General features: G+C 45.3%; 1 protein-coding gene across 8 annotated transcripts in view; it reads left to right on the top strand.

Moving 5' to 3' along the window:
• The window catches only part of STPG1 (sperm tail PG-rich repeat containing 1), a 53,672-nt gene that overhangs the window by 20,422 nt on the left and 16,359 nt on the right, over positions 1 to 16,891 (top strand). For 5 of the 8 annotated variants that reach the window (XM_053576126.1, XM_053576127.1, XM_053576128.1 and 2 more), the window contains 3 exons: positions 4,712 to 4,813; positions 9,323 to 9,496; positions 15,815 to 15,923. In XM_053576126.1, the coding sequence (XP_053432101.1) occupies positions 4,712 to 4,813; positions 9,323 to 9,496; positions 15,815 to 15,923 (385 nt within the window). Of the gene's footprint in view, positions 1 to 4,456; positions 4,548 to 4,711; positions 4,814 to 9,272; positions 9,497 to 15,814; positions 15,924 to 16,891 lie in introns of those variants that run through there. The other 3 variants (XM_053576130.1, XM_053576131.1, XM_053576129.1) reach the window with 3 other exon arrangements.

Here is a 16,891-nt window from a genome sequence, read left to right as displayed (position 1 = left end):
TTAAATTTCTAAATTCTTTTTTTATTGATTTTTAAATTTTTTTTTTTTTTTTAGTTTTTTTTTTTTTTGGCCAGAGCTGGGTTTGAACCCACCACCTCCAGCATATGGGGCCAGCGCCCTATCCCTTTGAGCCACAGGCGCCACCCCTGATTTTTAAATTTTTATTTTAAAAACTATTTGCATCATGGGCAGCGCCTGTGTCTCAGTGAGTAGGGTATATATTGAGGGTAGCGGGTTCAAACCCGGCCCCGGCCAAACTGCAACAACAACAAAAAATAGCCGGGCGTTGCAGCTGGCACCTGTAGTCCCAGCTACTCGGGAGGCTGAGGCAAGAGAATCGCCTAAACCCAGGAGTTGGAGGTTGCTGTGAGCTGTGTGACGCCACAGCACCACCAAGGGTGATAAAGTGAGACTCTGTACAAAAAAAAAATTATATCTCTCTGTTTACATCATTGTGCCCAGAATAGGACAAACCAAGCTACAGCAACAATTAAATTCAAACTGTTACAAGCACTTCTTTCCTGTTTGTGTCATAAGTCCCACGAGGTCAGGAGGCTCTTCTAGTAGCCTTCCTTCAGCAGAGAAGCAGGTGCCTTGGATGCTTCAGTATTGCAAATTTTTTGTTCATAGCCAAATGGGAAAACAAGAGAATGGCCAATCATGACAGTGATTTTTTTTTTTTTTTTGAGACAGAGTCTCACTATGTCACCCTCAGTAGAGTGCTGTGGCATCACAGCTCACAGCAACCTCTAACTCTTGGGCTTAAGTGATTCTCTTGCCTCAGCCTCCCAAGTAGCTGGGACAACAAGTGCCTGCCGTGACATCAGGCTATTTTTTTGTTGTAGTTGTCTTGTTTAGCAGGACCAGGCTGGTTTTGAACCTGCCGGCCCCGGTGTATGTGTTTGGCACCCTAACCACTGAGCTATGGGCCCTGAGCCCATGACAGTAAGTTTTACTGCCAGGCCTAGAAGTCGCATAGATTACTTGCCCACACATCTCACTGGCCAGAATTCAGTCACATAGCCCCAAACTAACTGCAAGAGAGGCTTGGAAACATAGACCAGAGCTAGGAATTTCTGCTACAACTCTGTACAGGTGCTCCAGCAATCTGGTGAAAGACGGCAGATAACAAAATCTAACATGTTGCCTGTCTCTGCCTCTATCTATACAAGAGTGTAAGATGTAATCTGATCAAAGACCATGACATCATTTTAAATAAGGTTTTAATTTCACTTAACACAGTATTTTAAATAAAGTTTGTAATAATTTCTAAATTCTTAACAGTTGTTGTCACAAGCTGCCACTGGGCTTCTCCAGCATGCTGCTGCCTGAAAGACTTTGCCTGAAGGGTCACTAGGAGCCAACAGGGAGGCCGGGCGCAGTAGCTCATGCCTGTAATCCTAGCACTCTGGGAGGCCGAGGCAGGTGGATTGCTTGAGCAATCCTGAGCAAGACCAGCCTGAGCAAAACTGAGACCCCCTCCCTCCCTTGTTTGCTAAAAATAGAAAAACTGAGGCAAGAGGATCTCTTGAGCCCAAGAGTTGGAGTTTGCTGTGAGCTATGATGCCATGACACTCTACCCAGGGTGACAGCTTGAGACACTGTCTCAACTGGGAGCATACTGTTCCTCTGGGCTAAGAGTTGTCAGACCTTCTCTTGTTTGCTCTGGACTCAAGCCAGGTTACAGAATGGCAGAATTAAAGTATAATTAAGGCCCAGTAGGGCTGTCAGCTTCAGTAAATAAAAATACAAAATATCCCTTTAAATTTGAATTTCGGGTTACAGGTATTTTGCCATATGTATGTCCCAAATATTGCACACAAGACACAGTTATACTAAAATAGCTATTTGTTGTTTATCTGAAATTTGAATGTAACTGGGCAGGTGAGATGGAGCTGGCATTCAGGTCTTGTGTTCTATCTGTCAACATTATCTCCCCTGACACATACTCAGAAAATTTCTGTGAACTGATGGTGGGGCTGAGAATATGGTGATGGACTGGGAGCTGGAGGTGTGTGTCTCCACTGTCCACTGTTTCAACCTAGAAGAGTCACAGGAATACTTTCTGCTTCAGCTTTCCCTAGATGCAGGGACTCTGGAAGCTCAAAAACACCCCAAGGCCCCAAACCTTGCATTTGCAAATAAATAAACCGAGGCCCAGAGAAGTGACTTCCCCAAGATCATTTAGCTCTTAGTCGCCACACTGAGACTAAAATTTCTGATTCACACTCCAGTGGGATTTTTTATTTTTTTGCCTCTTTTTCCATACAGTCTCATTTGAGCATTACTTTGGTTTTGTGGTTAAGAATAGACTCTGTTGGCTCGGCACCTGTAGCACAGTGGTTACAGCGCCGGCCACATACACCCAGGCTGGAGGGTTCAAGCCTGGCCCGAGCCAGCTAAAACAACATTGACAACTGAAACAAAAAAATAGCCAGACGTTGTGGCGGGCGCCTGTAGTCCCAGCTACTGGGAGGCTGAGACAAGAGAATCGCGTAAGCCCAAGAGTTTAAGGTTGCTGTGAGCTGTGACGCCGCAGCACTCTACCGAGGGGTACATAGTGAGACTCTGTCTCAAATAAATAAATAAATAAAATAGACTCTGTTGTCAGACTGCTCGGGTTCATATTCTGGCTCTGACATTGAGTAGTTATGTGATCTTGGACCTTATCTCTTTGGCTCCACCTGGTCATCTTTAAAATGGAGGTTACATGAATTAATAATATGTGCAAAGTACTCAGAACAGTGCTTGGTGCACATTGTAGGGCATGCTGGCCCTGCAAACAGCTCCCCAGACAAGTCTCTTCCTTTGTTCCCTGGTTGTGCTTTGAATCTGCATCCACAGTGTGCAGGTTCTTCTGAACTCTCAACCAGTGGTGCTTGTGTACCTGGTTCTGCTGTACCTCCCCCTGCCTGTCTCCTTGTCCCTAGCTGTCACTTCCCCTCCTTCCCAGGGGCTGGGGAGGAGGCACATAATCACCTGTAAAGCAGGAATCAACTTCCCTGCCCTCTCCTGCTGTGGGGCAAGGGTCAAAGGATTCAGTGCATTTACAAGTCAGCACAGAAGAACCTGTGAATAGCACTGTGACCCTCTCCTTTATATTAAACCATAATGACACACTGCCCTAGCCAGACTGGAAAGTCCTGGGAGACACTGATGGTGCCGGGAGCTTTCTTTCTGTCCCCAGGAAGGCAGTGGGAATGGTGGAGACAGGATGACCCTGGGTGGCAGAGATTGAAGATAGCAAGCTCTGGAGTCCAGCTGCCTGAGTTCAAATCCAGGGCTCACCACTTAATAGCTATGGTCCAATGTCTCTGGGCTGCCCTTTCCTTAAAGTTATCCTGACAGTACCTCACTGCAAAGGGCTTGTGTGAGGTGGTAGGAAATAGCACAGGCTGTGTGTGCTCACTGAATTCTTTCTTCCTTTCTTTTTTTTGGGGGAGGGACATAGTATCACTATGTCACCCTGGGTAGAGTGCTGTGGCATCACAGCTCACAGCAACCTCAAATTCTCAAACTCTTGGGCTCAAGTGATTCTTTCTCTCTCTTTTTTTTTTTTTTGGAGACAGAGTTTCAGTATGTTGCCCGGTAGAGTGCGATGATATCACAGCTCACAGCAACCTCCGACTCTTGGGCTTAAGTGATTCTCTTGTCTCAGCCTTCCAAGTAACTGGGACTACAGGCACTGGCCACAACGCCTGGCTGTTTTATGGTTGCAGTTGTCATTGTTTAGCAGGCACAGGCCAGGTTCGACCCTGCCAGCCTCAGTGTTATGTGACCGGTGCCCTACTCACTGTGCTACGGGCGCTGCCTGCTCACTGAATTCAGATACTGTCAACTTAACATCCATGGGACACTGGGCAAATTCATTGCCATGTGCCTCAATGTCTCCATCTATAAAATGGGGACAGTAATCCTGTCCTCACTGGGTGATGGTGAAAATGAGACAATCTTTGAAAAGCTTCTGGCACTCAGCTAGGCACGCTGTTTTGACAGGGGAGCATCCTTATCATTTCACGCCGCTGGCTCAGCCAACTTCTGTCAACATTTACTTCCCTCTGGTAACCAGCACGGGAAGAGAGATGAAAGCCCAATTAGCTGCGACAGCAGAAAGAGCTTAGAATCCAACTCTTGTTCATTCCTCCCTAAAATAGCTGCATCCTTTAGCACTTGAGCCCCATGAGCTTGCCTCGTTTTGTTTGAGAGTTAGAAACGGTCTTGTCTGGAATGGAGGTTGTTTTTGTTTCATTTTGCTTTATAAACAGAAACACTCCCTGATTTTTCTTCTGAAAGGCTGAGGAGGAAGCTGAGTCAGGTCGGGTGCGGTTAACGTGAGATCGATCACCCTTCCCTGGCCGTGGGTTCGGCTTACTCAATCACGATGTACTGGCGTGCACACCTGTCACGTTTGGTGTCCCATTTTATGCTCATTTCTTTACTGACATGAAGAAACAACAGTATTCTTTTGGACTCAGTGGAAAGAGCAAGGCTTTGGAGTCTGGCCTGGGTTGGAATTCTAGCCCCGCTGCTTGGTGACTGAGACAAAGGTTGGGCAAGTTAGGAAATGGTGGAACAGGCTGGCAGCTGCCGAGTGGTGGGGGCGCCTTCCTATGGGATAACAGTCAAGCTTAGTGTTGAGCATATAGAGCCTGTGGGAAAGCACCTTGGAACTGAACAGATCCCCATGATGCCGCATTCTCTTCCCTTTCAGGATGACGTCCCAGGTCCTGGATTCTACGATGTCATCCACCAGTCTCCAGTGTCCAACAGTGTCTCATGGTCCAAGAAAGGAACAAGCACTTTCCCCTCTATGGTGAGAGCCACTTCTGTTGCGCAGGGGTGTTAGCTGGTCAGTAATCTCCTTCTTTGATCATGTAATCATATATTGGACATCTAGCCCCTTCTCTCCAAAGTCCTGTGACTCTAATTAGGAGAGACATCACCTCCTCAGATTTCTTAGGTAAACTAGATCCTGCGTCTTTATTTATTTATTTGTTTATTTTTTGGTCACCCATTCTCATGATGGGAAGAGAAGGCAGAGGAATATTCAGAACCCGATCACTAAGGGTACTAAAGAAGTGTTTTCTTGAGATTCTCGAGCATATCAGGAAACTGTTACTCTCTCACATCTTGCCCTAATATAATTTTTACACTGCTTAATCTGACTGGGTTGTTAAACTAGGAAGAAATATGACGGGGCCATAACGAAAGCAGGCAATGGGCTTGAAATTTTTCTCTCTCTCTTTCTTTCTTTCTTGGATAGTCTGTTTCTTTAAAAATATTTATAGGGCCAGGTGTGGTGGCTCACACCTGTAATCCTAGCACTCTGGGAGGCCAAGTTGGGTAGATAGCCTGAGCTCACAGGTTTGAGACCAGCCTGAGCCAGAATGAGACCTCATCTCTAAAAATAGCCAGGCATTGTAGCAGGCACCTGTAGTCCCAGCTACTTGGAAGGCTGGGAAGAGAATTGCTTAAACCCAAGAGTTTGAGGTTGCTGTGAGCTGTGATGCCACAGCACTCTACCAAGGATGATAAAGTGAGACTGTGTCTCAAAAAAAAAAAAAAAGAAATTATAAATTGTCAAGAAAAATAGAGGTAGCAAGAAGAATAGGTAGAGCAAAATAGACAAATTGCCAAGAAAATTTGAATGAAACTAGGGTAAGGCTAGCTGTGGTAGAAAAATTAAGAAGAATGCAAATCCAGATAACATTAACAAGGCATGCGTGCCTCTTGTCCCTCTCAGAGGTATTATACTCTCTTGTATAGATGTATTATGATGCCTCACGCTGGAATTGATTTTTTTTTTAAACCACATGAAGGGACCATTTAAGACACACATGCAGCCACTTCTTATTGGAATTTGACTTTGGCAGAGTTGGCACTCAGGGAGCAAACCAACTTTGGAGTTAACTCCCCATCTCCAAAGAAGGTACAATTGCGCATGCCCTCAATGAATTCACAGAACAACCACGCCTCTACCTATTTTTCGGCCACCAGGCTGGCTTGGAGAGAAACGGAACAGCAATTGGCAAAAGAAGTGCCGTCTCGTAAAGACCTGGCACAGGAGACAAAACTTAAGACCCAACCCTGACTCAGCTGTAGATTCTTGATGTGACCTCAAGCACGTCACCCTTCTGTGTCCCAGTTGCCTCATGAAAGTGGAGACTCCCTGCAGGCACTAGGCAACATTGTAATGAGTGAAATGCTCTTTGAAACAGCAAAGCATTATAAACACGCTAAATATTATGATTGTTACCACCTGACTCACAAATAATACTTCCTGAAACACCTAGGTTTTCTCTCTGAGAACTTCTTTGCCAAACAGTGGCACTGCCCATTCCTTCTTGGTGCCAAAAAAAAAGGGACTAAATCAGAGCACACCATCAATTCCCTAGCAGGCTTTGCATGCAGTAACTTTCCAAATGACAAGGCCGGGCCATCAGGAGGAAAAGGTGGCCCAAATGAAGACCTGAGTCATACAGCGTCTAATCATGCCTTTCAGATCATTAAGAAAAAATTCAGAACCAAACTCAAAAAGAGAGCAGACATTGGGTCATTCAGGCTTCCTCCTCTCCTCCCTCTGGTAAACGGAGGAAATGAAACACTTAAGCTCCTGGGTCTGTGAGTGGGAGCCTTAAATGGTCAATGAAGATCTGTCAGGAGATCCCCACATCGTATCTAGTTCCTGTGTGAACTGGATTGAGAATTTCGTATCTTCATCCCTTTTTTTTTTGCAGTTTTTTTGGCCGGGGCTGGCTTTGAACCCGCCACCTCTGGCATATGGGGCTGTGCCCTACCCCTTTGAGCCACAGGCGCCGCCCTCTTCACCCCTTTTATAATGACTTTCACATCAGTACCTCCTCCACTTCTGGATCCCGAGACTCCGAGGGAATGAAAAGTAGCCATCAGGAGAGAAAGATGGAAATGACCAGGAAGAGTGTGATTGTGGGTAACGCTGACCAACAATCTCATGGGTCTATAAATTTTAGAAACTTCCTGATAACTGTTGCAACAACTACACCCAAATCTTTTGAAAGGACCTGTCATGTCTCTAAGTCCCAATGATATAAAGAGTTTCATTAACATACTTCAAATCTTTGCTCCAGGCCGGGTGTGGTGGCTCACACCTATAATCCCGGAACTCTAGGAGGCTGAGGCAGGAGAATTTGTTTGAGCTTAGGAGTTCGAGACTCCATCTCTACTAAAAATAGAAAATTAACCAGGCATCAGGGCAAGTGCCTGTAGACCCAGCTACGCAGGAGGCTGAGGCAGAATCACTCGAACCAGGAGTTTGAGGAGTTTGCTGTGATCTATAATGACGCTATGGCACTCTACCCAGGGCAACAGAGTGAGAGTCTTTCTCAAAGAAACCCAAAACCCAAAAAACAATCAAATCTTGGCTCCAGGATTTTTCACAGGACTGAGAAGTTAAATGAGACAGACGGGCAGAGACTTTGATGGCCTTTCTGTATTTGTGTGGTGGCAGGAGCGGTTCTGGAAAAGTTAGTGTGCGCTGGAGAGAAGTTCCTAAGTGCCAACATATGGCCAGATCAGAAACCCCAGACAAGTAAAACTGGGGTGTGGAAGCCTGGCAGGTAAACCAAGGGGTGTGTAGTGTTGGTGAGTGAGTGTTCCTTTAGCTACACTCTGAAACTAATTCTATTACAATACTTTATAAAATTTTGCCCCTACTGAGAATTTTTTTAGAACGATATTTTTTTCTCAAAATATATTATAATAGATGTTCTAAACCAAAAATGAGTCTATGATTAAATAAGCTTGCTATTACTCTGGGGCTGGGCCTCTCAACCCATTATTCTTCAGAATGGGATATCCAACCCAAATCATACACGGTGTTGGTTCTACCACTTAATTAGCTGAGGCAGTTCAGTTTTCTCGTTTGTGAAGTGAGGACAATCATAACATCCACTACAGAAGCTTGTCATAAGGGTTATAGACAACAACCCATGAAAAGAACTTAGTTAACTATTGGCCGAAATGCAAAGGCAGGGTATGCTCAAGGCTAGGGCAGCCTTAATTCTGGGAACATCGACAAATCTTTACAATTAGGAGGAGGCTGGAACATGAATCCAGGTTCACAGGAACAATTTAGGCTCTGGAAAGAACACTCTGGCTTTTAGCGGAGCTCCCACCCACACCCCCTGGAAATCCATAACCAAGTGTTGAGGTCATTGCCACCAAACACAGAGCAAAGTGGAGGCCCCAGAGCTTTCCCTTTTCTGTGCTTGTGTAATTATTGACCCCTGTGAAGCAGAGAAAACCCAGGGTGATATTTTCAAACTTTGGACTCTGACATGATGAGAATTTTTTTGCTTGATCAGGCTCTAATACTTGCCACGCTATCAGAGGGGAAAGTGATGTTATCACCAAGTTTCTATGGCTTTTGTCCCCATTCTTTGACAAACACTTTATGTTTGCTTTTTTTTTTTTTTTGAGACAGAGTCTCTCACTTGGTCACCCTTGGTAGAGTGCTGTGGCGTCATAGCTCACAGCAACCTTAAACTCTTGAGCTCAAGTGATCCTCTTGCCTTGGCCTCCCAAGTAACTGGGACTACAGGAACTAGCCACAACGCCCTGCTATTTTTAGAGATGGGGGTCTTACTTTTGCTCAGGCTGGTCTTGAACTCCTGAGCTCAAGCAATCCACCCTCCTCGGCCTCCCAGAGTTCTGGGATTAGAGGTATGAGCCACCATGCATGCACCAGGCCCTGTTTCTGTTTGCTTTTTAACTGAAAATAGTTTATCACGGTTTCCTGAAAGAAGTGGGTCTGGTGCTGTTAAACAGCAAGAATTTTGCAGTTATAGGAAAACAATACTTTGGTGGGGATGGGGCACAAGGACAGCCTTGAACCCTTAGGCCATTTGAAGCAGACTCTCGGTTTAGGCATTTCAGATCTTTTAACCTTAGAAACAAGATGTGAGGTTTCACTCAGAAAGCCTAGATTGGGGAAAGAGAGTCTAAAACTTCCCATCCCATAAATTACCCAACAGCTGATGAGTCAAGTGTAAGTGGCCTGAAACAGGACTGGGTGGAAATGCATTTATGGCAAAATTCTTTTTGCCAAGTCCTAAACAGAAGATGAATAATTTGAGTTAGTTTACAGAAGTTAGTACAGGTTCGAACTTGTATCTTTCAAGGGCGAATCCTCAAGGCCTGAGGTCAGTTTATTGCTGCTATTTGTTGGTTTCTCCTTTTATAAATTGCTTTCAGACCCGGTGCTGGGCAACACAGTTTTGGTATTTGTTCTTTAGGGCCACAGAATTATGTGACAATGCTGATTCCCTGGACTTTCTCCTCACAGCGTGCCCGACTACTGGATAACAACATTTCTAGATACCCTGCAGCTAACGCATACACTATCCCATCAGATTTTATTTCGAAGAAAGACTTCAGTAATTCCTATTCCAGCATGTTCCAGCTGCCAAGGTTCGCAAAAGCTCTCAAATGTGGAACTCCTGCACCAAACTATTATAACGTAAGAACTCTGCGTATGCTTGCTAAATATACGTCAAATGAATGGTTTTCTAAAATAAAAGGAAGCGGGGAGCTTAGGGAAATAGCATTTTAATGCAATTAGGAAGTAAGCCTGTTAGCATTTGCTGACTACCCAATGGGTGCGTAAAACTGTACAAGACTCTTACGGGGAATTTGCAGGAAGAGAAGGAAGGCCACGATGAGGCCGTGGGAAGACCACTGCCCTGACAAATGCTTACTCTAATCACTCATGTAAACTTTCTGGGACACATTTTCTGATCTGTCACAACATATATGTCATTTACCCACTTTATCTGCAGATATCATTCTTTCACTTTGTAGGTTTCTTCTAGGGAAAATAAACTTCTATCCTTCCATATCACAAAATTGGGTTTTTAGCAGTGGTGCTTTGCCAATCACGATCACTTTGTATTTACTGGAGCAGAATGGAATGGACGATTCAGAGACAGATTCAGGAGGATTTGATTCAGCTTTTGTCCCTGCCATTTTCTAACCAGATGGCCTTGGGCAAGTCCAGTAACCTTTCAGGACTTTATTCATTTATTTTATTATTATTTTTTGAGACAGAGTCTCACTATTTTGCCTTCGGTAGAGTGCCGTAGCGTCACAGCTCACAGCAACCTCAAACTCTTGTGCTCAAGCAACTTTCTTGCCTCAGCCTTCCGAGCAGCTGGGACTACAGGTGCCCTCCACAACACCCACTAGTTTTAGAGATGTGGTCTCTTTCTTGATGATCTCAAACTCCTGAGCTCAAGCAATCTACCTGCGTTGGCCTCCCAGAGTGCTAGGATTATAGGTGTGAGCCATAGTGCCTGGCAGGACTTAGTTTATTGATCTGTAATAGGGGGATACACATCTACCTTGTAGTGTTACATTAAATGAGATAATTTATACTGGGTGATCAGCACAGCAACTGGCACACGAGAACTATACATGGAAATCAGCAGGGTTATCTTCAGACAAAGCACACATCACCTCTTGAGCCACAACTGTGAAACGGAATTGATCATATTTGCCCTATGGGTTATATAGGAAATGAGAAACAACAAATGTGCAAGGACTCTGAAATGCATAAGATACGAATTATACTTAAGATATTAATTTTATGGCTCGGTGGGTTCAAATCCAGCCTGGGCCAGCCAAACAACAATGATGGCTGCAACCAAATAATAGCTGAGCGTTGTGGCTGGCGCCTGTAGTCCCAGCTACTTGGGAGGCAGAGGCAGGAGAATCGCTTGAGCCCAGGAGTTGGAGGTTGCTGTGACTTGTGACGCCATGGCACTCTACCCAGGGCGACAGCTTGAGGCTCTGTCTCAAAAAAAAAAAAAAAAGATATTAATGTTATAATGCCATATTTCAAACCAATTTGGTCTAAGAATAATTTATTTTCAATTTCCTTTTACTTATGTAATATTTATAAATAACATTTACTTTTCTGACTACAAAGATCCTGCCCACCTCCCATGATTGATTCAATCAATTATAATGTGCTCAAAGTGACCTAAGTGCCTACCAGGCCAGTACTGCCCCACAGAAACATAATGGGAGCCACTGATGCCATTTAAAATGTCCCAATAGCCACATTTAAAGACAAAGGAACTGGGCGGCGCCTGTGGCTCAAGGAGTAGGGCACTGGTCCCATATGCCAGAGGTGGTGGGTTCAAACCCAGCCCTGGCCAAAAACCACAAAAAAAAAAAAAAAAAAAAAAATTGATAAAGACAAAGGAACTAGTGAAATTAATTTTAATAATATATTTTATTTAACCTAGTAGATCCAAAGTGTTATTTCAAATCAAATCAATATACAAATATTAATTAGATATTTTAGGAAAATTCTTTTCCTCATACTATACCTTTAAAGAGAGTGTAAAGGCCAGATGTGGTGGCTCACGCCTGTAATTCTGACACACTGGGAGACTGTGACTGGAGGATCCCTTGAGTTTAGGAGTTTGAGACCAGGCTGAGCAAGAGTGAGACTCTGTCTCTACCAAAAATAGAAAAATTAGCTGGGGGCAGTGCCTATGACTCAATGGGTAGGGTGCCGGCCCCATATACTGAGGGTGGTGTGTTTGAACCTGGCCTTGGCCAAACTGCAACAAAAAAATAGCTGGGCATTGTGGTGGGCACCTGCATTTCCAGCTACTCTGGAGGCTGAGGCAAGAGAATCGCCTAAGCCCAGGAGTTGGAGGTTGCTGTGAGCTGTGTGACGCCATGGCACTCTACCTAGGGCGATAAAGTGAGACTCTGTCTCTACAAAAAAAAAAGGAAAAATTAGCTGGGCTTCGTGGTGGGTGCCTGTAGTCCCAGCTACTCAGGAGGCTGAGGCAAGAGGATCACTTGAGCCCAAGAGTTTAAGGTTGCTGTGATCTATGATGACACCATGGTATTCTACTCAGAGTGACAGAGTGAGACTCTGTCTAAAAACATAAGTAAACAAATAAAATAAATCCAGTGTATGTTTAACATTTTATACGCACGTTTCTAGCCTCAATAGCCACATGTGCTATGACTACTCTGATGGGCAGCATAGCTCCCTCGAGTCTTCCCCGGGGACAGCCAGAGCCTGAAAATCATAACAATGATGATGGAGATGATGAAGCACTTTTCATGGACTGAGTGCTGGTCTAAGAGTTATGTACTCATCACATTTAATACTCACAAGTGAATCCATGAGGTGAATTTTCTTTTCTTTTCTTTTTTTTTTTTTTTTGAGACAGAGTCTCAAGCTATCAACCTCAGTAGAGTGCTGTGGCATCACAGCTCACAGCAACCTCAAACTCTTGGGCTTAAGCGATTCTCCTGTCTCAGCCTCCCAAGTAGCTGGGACTACAGGCACCTGCCACAATGTCTGGCTATTTTTTTTTTTTGTCATTATTGGTTGGCAGGCCCAGGCTGGATTCAAACCTGCCATCTTTGGTGTATGTGACTGGTGCCCTAGCCGCTGAGCTACAGGTGCTGAGCCAAGGTGAATTTTCTTATTCCTAATTTATAGACGAGGAAGCCGAGGCTCAGAGAGGTGAAAGGATTTGTCCAAGGTACCCAGGTAGAAGGTACCATTTGCATGGTGGCAGGCTGGGGAATGGTCCAAGTCACCATGTTCTCCAGTTTTCCTTTCGTGGATCCTGTTGCTCCTTGGTGCCAGGCCTAGATTCCAGTGGGGAACTTAAATAAGAACTAGTAAGCAGGGCGGTGCCCGTGGCTCAGTCGGTAAGGCACCGGCCCCATATGCAGAGGGTGGCGGGTTCAAGCCCGGCCCCGGCTGAAACCAAAAAAAAAAAATAGCCGGGCGTTGTGGCGGGCGCCTGTAGTCCCAGCTACTCGGGAGGCTGAGACAAGAGAATCGCTTAGGCCCAGGAGTTGGAGGTTGCTGTGAGCTGTGTGATGCCATGGCACTCTACTGAGGGCCATAAAGTGAGACTCTGTCTGTACAAAAAGAAAAAAAAAAAGAACTAGTAAGCAGACAAAATAATTACAAACTGTGGTCAGCCTTGAAGGAGAAAAACAGTTGGAGCCTGAGAGAAAATATGTAGGGGTCCAAGGGGTTGGCAGTACCCTGTACTATAGACTTGGAGGGAAAAGAAGGTTCTGAGGGGAAACAGCATATGCGAAGGTCCTGAGACAGCATAGAGTTTAGCCCATGAGGATCTATAAAAAGGTTGAATGACTAATGTAGTGTGAGCTAGGAGGAAAGGGGAGAAGGGGAGGCAGTGTAGGCAGCGGCTGGTTTGTATCGGGTCCTAAAGATCCCAGGAGGAGTTTGAATTTCGTTCTCCATGTACTGGGAAGCCCATGGTGGGTGGGAGCTGTAGGTCATGTGCTCTGATGTGCTTTCTAAAGTAGCTCCCCCCACCTGCGGTGTGGAGAATGGACTGCAGTGCGAGTTAAGAGTGGATTCTGGAAAAATAGTGAGGAGACTGCTAACAGGAGAGAGGACAAGATGTGGCCTGGGAGCGTGTGGCCATTGCCCCTCTGTCATTCTCGAGAGAGGACTGAGTTATTGGAAGACACAGGCGCTGACTCTGTCCGTGTGGATGCCCCTCTCTATGTCCTCCCGGCTATAACTGAAGGCTGCCCTACTTAGAGTCTCACGTGTGCAGCTTTCCCAGCCACTGCCTGTTCCTTCTCTCAGCTTCCTGTGTCCAACACCCAGCACAGGCCCAGGTATACAGTAAGCGTGCAATACATGCTTACGGCAGCAAAGGAATAACTCCTCAGTGGTACACCATTGTAAATCTAGAAATTATCATTTCTCAAGTCAGAATTTTGTATTTCTGCCCGTCGATCAACTTTACGTGCGCTTTTTTTCATTATTGTTTTAACATGACTCCAGCATAAACATATATTGATAAAATATATTCAAGCACTATACAAACCAATGAACAAGAAAGTAGAAGCCCCTTATAATTCTACTCCCTGAAGCAAACCACCACCCCAAACCAGATACGATTTCCTTCCTATTCTCTCCTTCCCTCCAGCCTCCCAGCAGACTCGGGACTGCGCTGCTAGTCCACACACTTTGCCCTCTTCGCTGTATCTAGGATTTCTTTTCACGGCAACATAACAAATCTGCCGCTTTCTTTTTTTAACCTGCCGGTTATTTCCCTCTTCTAATGGTGAAACCTGCTAGTGACACACACTCAGTATCTACAAAAATGCTCCCTTTTCAGTTGCTTTTCTGTCTGGGTGAAGGATAAAGCCAAAGTACTGTTTTGTCTACGGAAGGCTTTTTTTCAGACCAAGAGAACAATGGTCGAGTCAACCAGCAAGGAGAAGAAATGCGATAATCCTGTTAGCCACACCGCTTTGAGGTCTCTCGAGGCCTTTCTCTGCCTTTGCTACCAGGATTCCCCCCACTTCTGTATTCGAATCTTTCCCTTGGTACTGTGTTATTACCTTCTCTCCGGCAACCTGGCTCCTCTCCCCCGTGCAGTAATTAACCTGCCCCATCTGGGCCCTTTGTTTGCTCTCTCTGCATGTAGTCTAGCCTTCGGGACCCTGGGAAAAGTTAAATTCCTCCACCTTTGTAAACACAAAATCAAAATACCATCTGCATTTCTCAAGAAACTTTTTTTTTTTTTTGACAAAAGAGTATCACAGAAAATCAAACTATCCCGGCCCCAGCAAATAGTTTTACTCATTCAGTAAATATTCCCAGCGATCACAGGTCCAATTTGTATGGCCTCTGTTATCCAATGAATACAGAGGGCTGACTGCAAATTGGCATATAAAATATTTATGATTTGGGCGGTGCCTGTGGCTCAGTAGGGCGCTGGCCCCATATACCAAGGGTGGTGGGTTCGAACCTGGCCCTGGCCTGCAACAGAAAAATAGCCGGGGCGTTGTGGCAGGCACCTATAATCCCAGCTACTCAGGAGGCTGAGGCAAAAGAATTGCCTAAGCCCAAGAACTGGAGGTTGCTGTGAGCTGTAATGCTGCAGCACTCTACCAAAGGCAACAAAATGAGACTCAGTCTCTAAAATAAATAAATAAGTAAATATTTATGATTCCTGTGTAACAGAAGAATGATCTCAGAGGTTTTTTTTTCTCTATCATTTTAGAGTTCCTAACATATCAGACATTCTCAAATGTATGTTGCGGGAATGGATCAAAATTCTTAATTTCTGGTCAGACCAGAAAACCCAAGAGATGAGGGAGTGCTTACAAATTCTGATCACAATCTTAAATAATAATATGATCCTCTTGTCTGCCCCAAACTCTGCGTTTATAGAAGAACTCTTTGAACATCGAGGAACGTACCTAGGGATCGAGATGGCGATTGGTAGGACAGAGTGTCCTAAAGAAAATAAAAATACCAGGAAACAGAACGAAATAACGTGCATATGAAGCATGACACAATTTTTAAAAAACCCACTTTCCTGTAAATGATCTGCGTTGGCCACTCCCATCCCCAACAATAGTCTGCAACAAGTGGAAATCCACTTTACAGATGAGAAAATAACTATGTGCAAGGCCACATAGCTTGTCCTCGGCAGAAGGGAGCCTGGAAGGTGGGTCTGCAAGGCTGGCTCTCTCGGTCACTGTCCTCTGTGCTGTGGTGTGGGGGGTCGTCATCAGACTTTTGCTGAGGAATGGCAAATCATAGACCACTCAAGCTGGGATGACAGTGAAGGCACTGTCAGTTTAACCTTTTCAGTTCATGTCAGTTCATTTTCTAGGAAGGACAAGTTTCAATCTGATTTTTTTTTTTCACCTTGATTTGTCACTTGCCCAGGCATGATGACAAAGACAAAAAGAAAGGGAAGGCATTGAGCGCATAGGGCATATTTTCTCCCCCCAGGCCTCCATCTCTTGCTGCAAGCAGAGAAACAACGTCTCTGCCCGAGCTGGATTTGTATCAAAAACCCAAAGAAGATTTTTCACTGTTACTGAAAAAGCACCTGCCCCAGGTAAGCAGCTGCCTTGCCCTAGCCTTGACCTAAGGGTAGTGCCCCAGATTGGATTCATAAGGCATCTATTTCTTCACAAGAAGTCTCTTTGGAAGGAGGTAGGCTTTGGGGGGTGGAGGGGAGCAGAATCAAGAGGCTGGTACTAAGCAAAGAGGAGTGAGAAGAAGACCAGCTCTCCCCCTTCCAGGCCTCCCCTTTCACAACTAGGCATACATGCTTGGACAGTCAGCTGGGGATGTGGCTTCTCACCTGAGAATTCACAGACATCAGGGGCCATTACAGGACACAGGGGAGGGGGACAGAGGGTACGACAACCCATCCTGAGCCTTTGACACTCAGCTGCTGTGTTCCTTTTCTCCTATCCTAAAGGCAATTTCATCAGCCCATCACAAAATGATGGAGAAAATCTCCATTCACTGAGCATCCCTCCTTGTGGAGTGTTTTCCACGCAGTCTCATAGGTCCATACACCTAGCCCTGCTTTTCAGACAAGGAAAAGGAGACTCAGAGAGTTGTAATGACTGGCCAGTGTCACATAGCCAGTAAATGGCAGACCTAAGTCCAGAGGTGTCTGACCCAGGAGCCCATTACCCATCATTTCATTGTGCTTTCCGGAACCTCCAGGACTCAGGAATGCACAGAGTGTGCCTGCCGGCCTGGGGGAAAGGTGCTGCACCTCTCCCGTGCTCTCAGATCTCCAATAATCCTGGAGCCCTCATCATATTACACCATCCCAAATGGGTCCCCGAAGATCCCCTGCCACCCTCAGGGAGCCCTGGGCTCCAGAGCCAAGAGGTAGAGTAGGGAGGGTTTGCTCTGCAGTCATGCCTCTTGGAGGGGGTGTGGATAAAATTACAGAGCACGTCACATTTCAGCAAATCCAGATTAAAGGTGAAAAGATCAACCTGAAGCTGAATAACAAAAGCAGGGCTAATTAGGAGGCTCAGTCCTGGTTAAAGCTCCCCTGCC

The sequence above is a fragment of the Nycticebus coucang genome, chromosome 22 (genome assembly GCF_027406575.1).
Source record: "Nycticebus coucang isolate mNycCou1 chromosome 22, mNycCou1.pri, whole genome shotgun sequence".
Lineage (NCBI taxonomy): Eukaryota > Metazoa > Chordata > Mammalia > Primates > Lorisidae > Nycticebus > Nycticebus coucang.
This window is presented reverse-complemented; position numbering and strand designations above follow the sequence as displayed.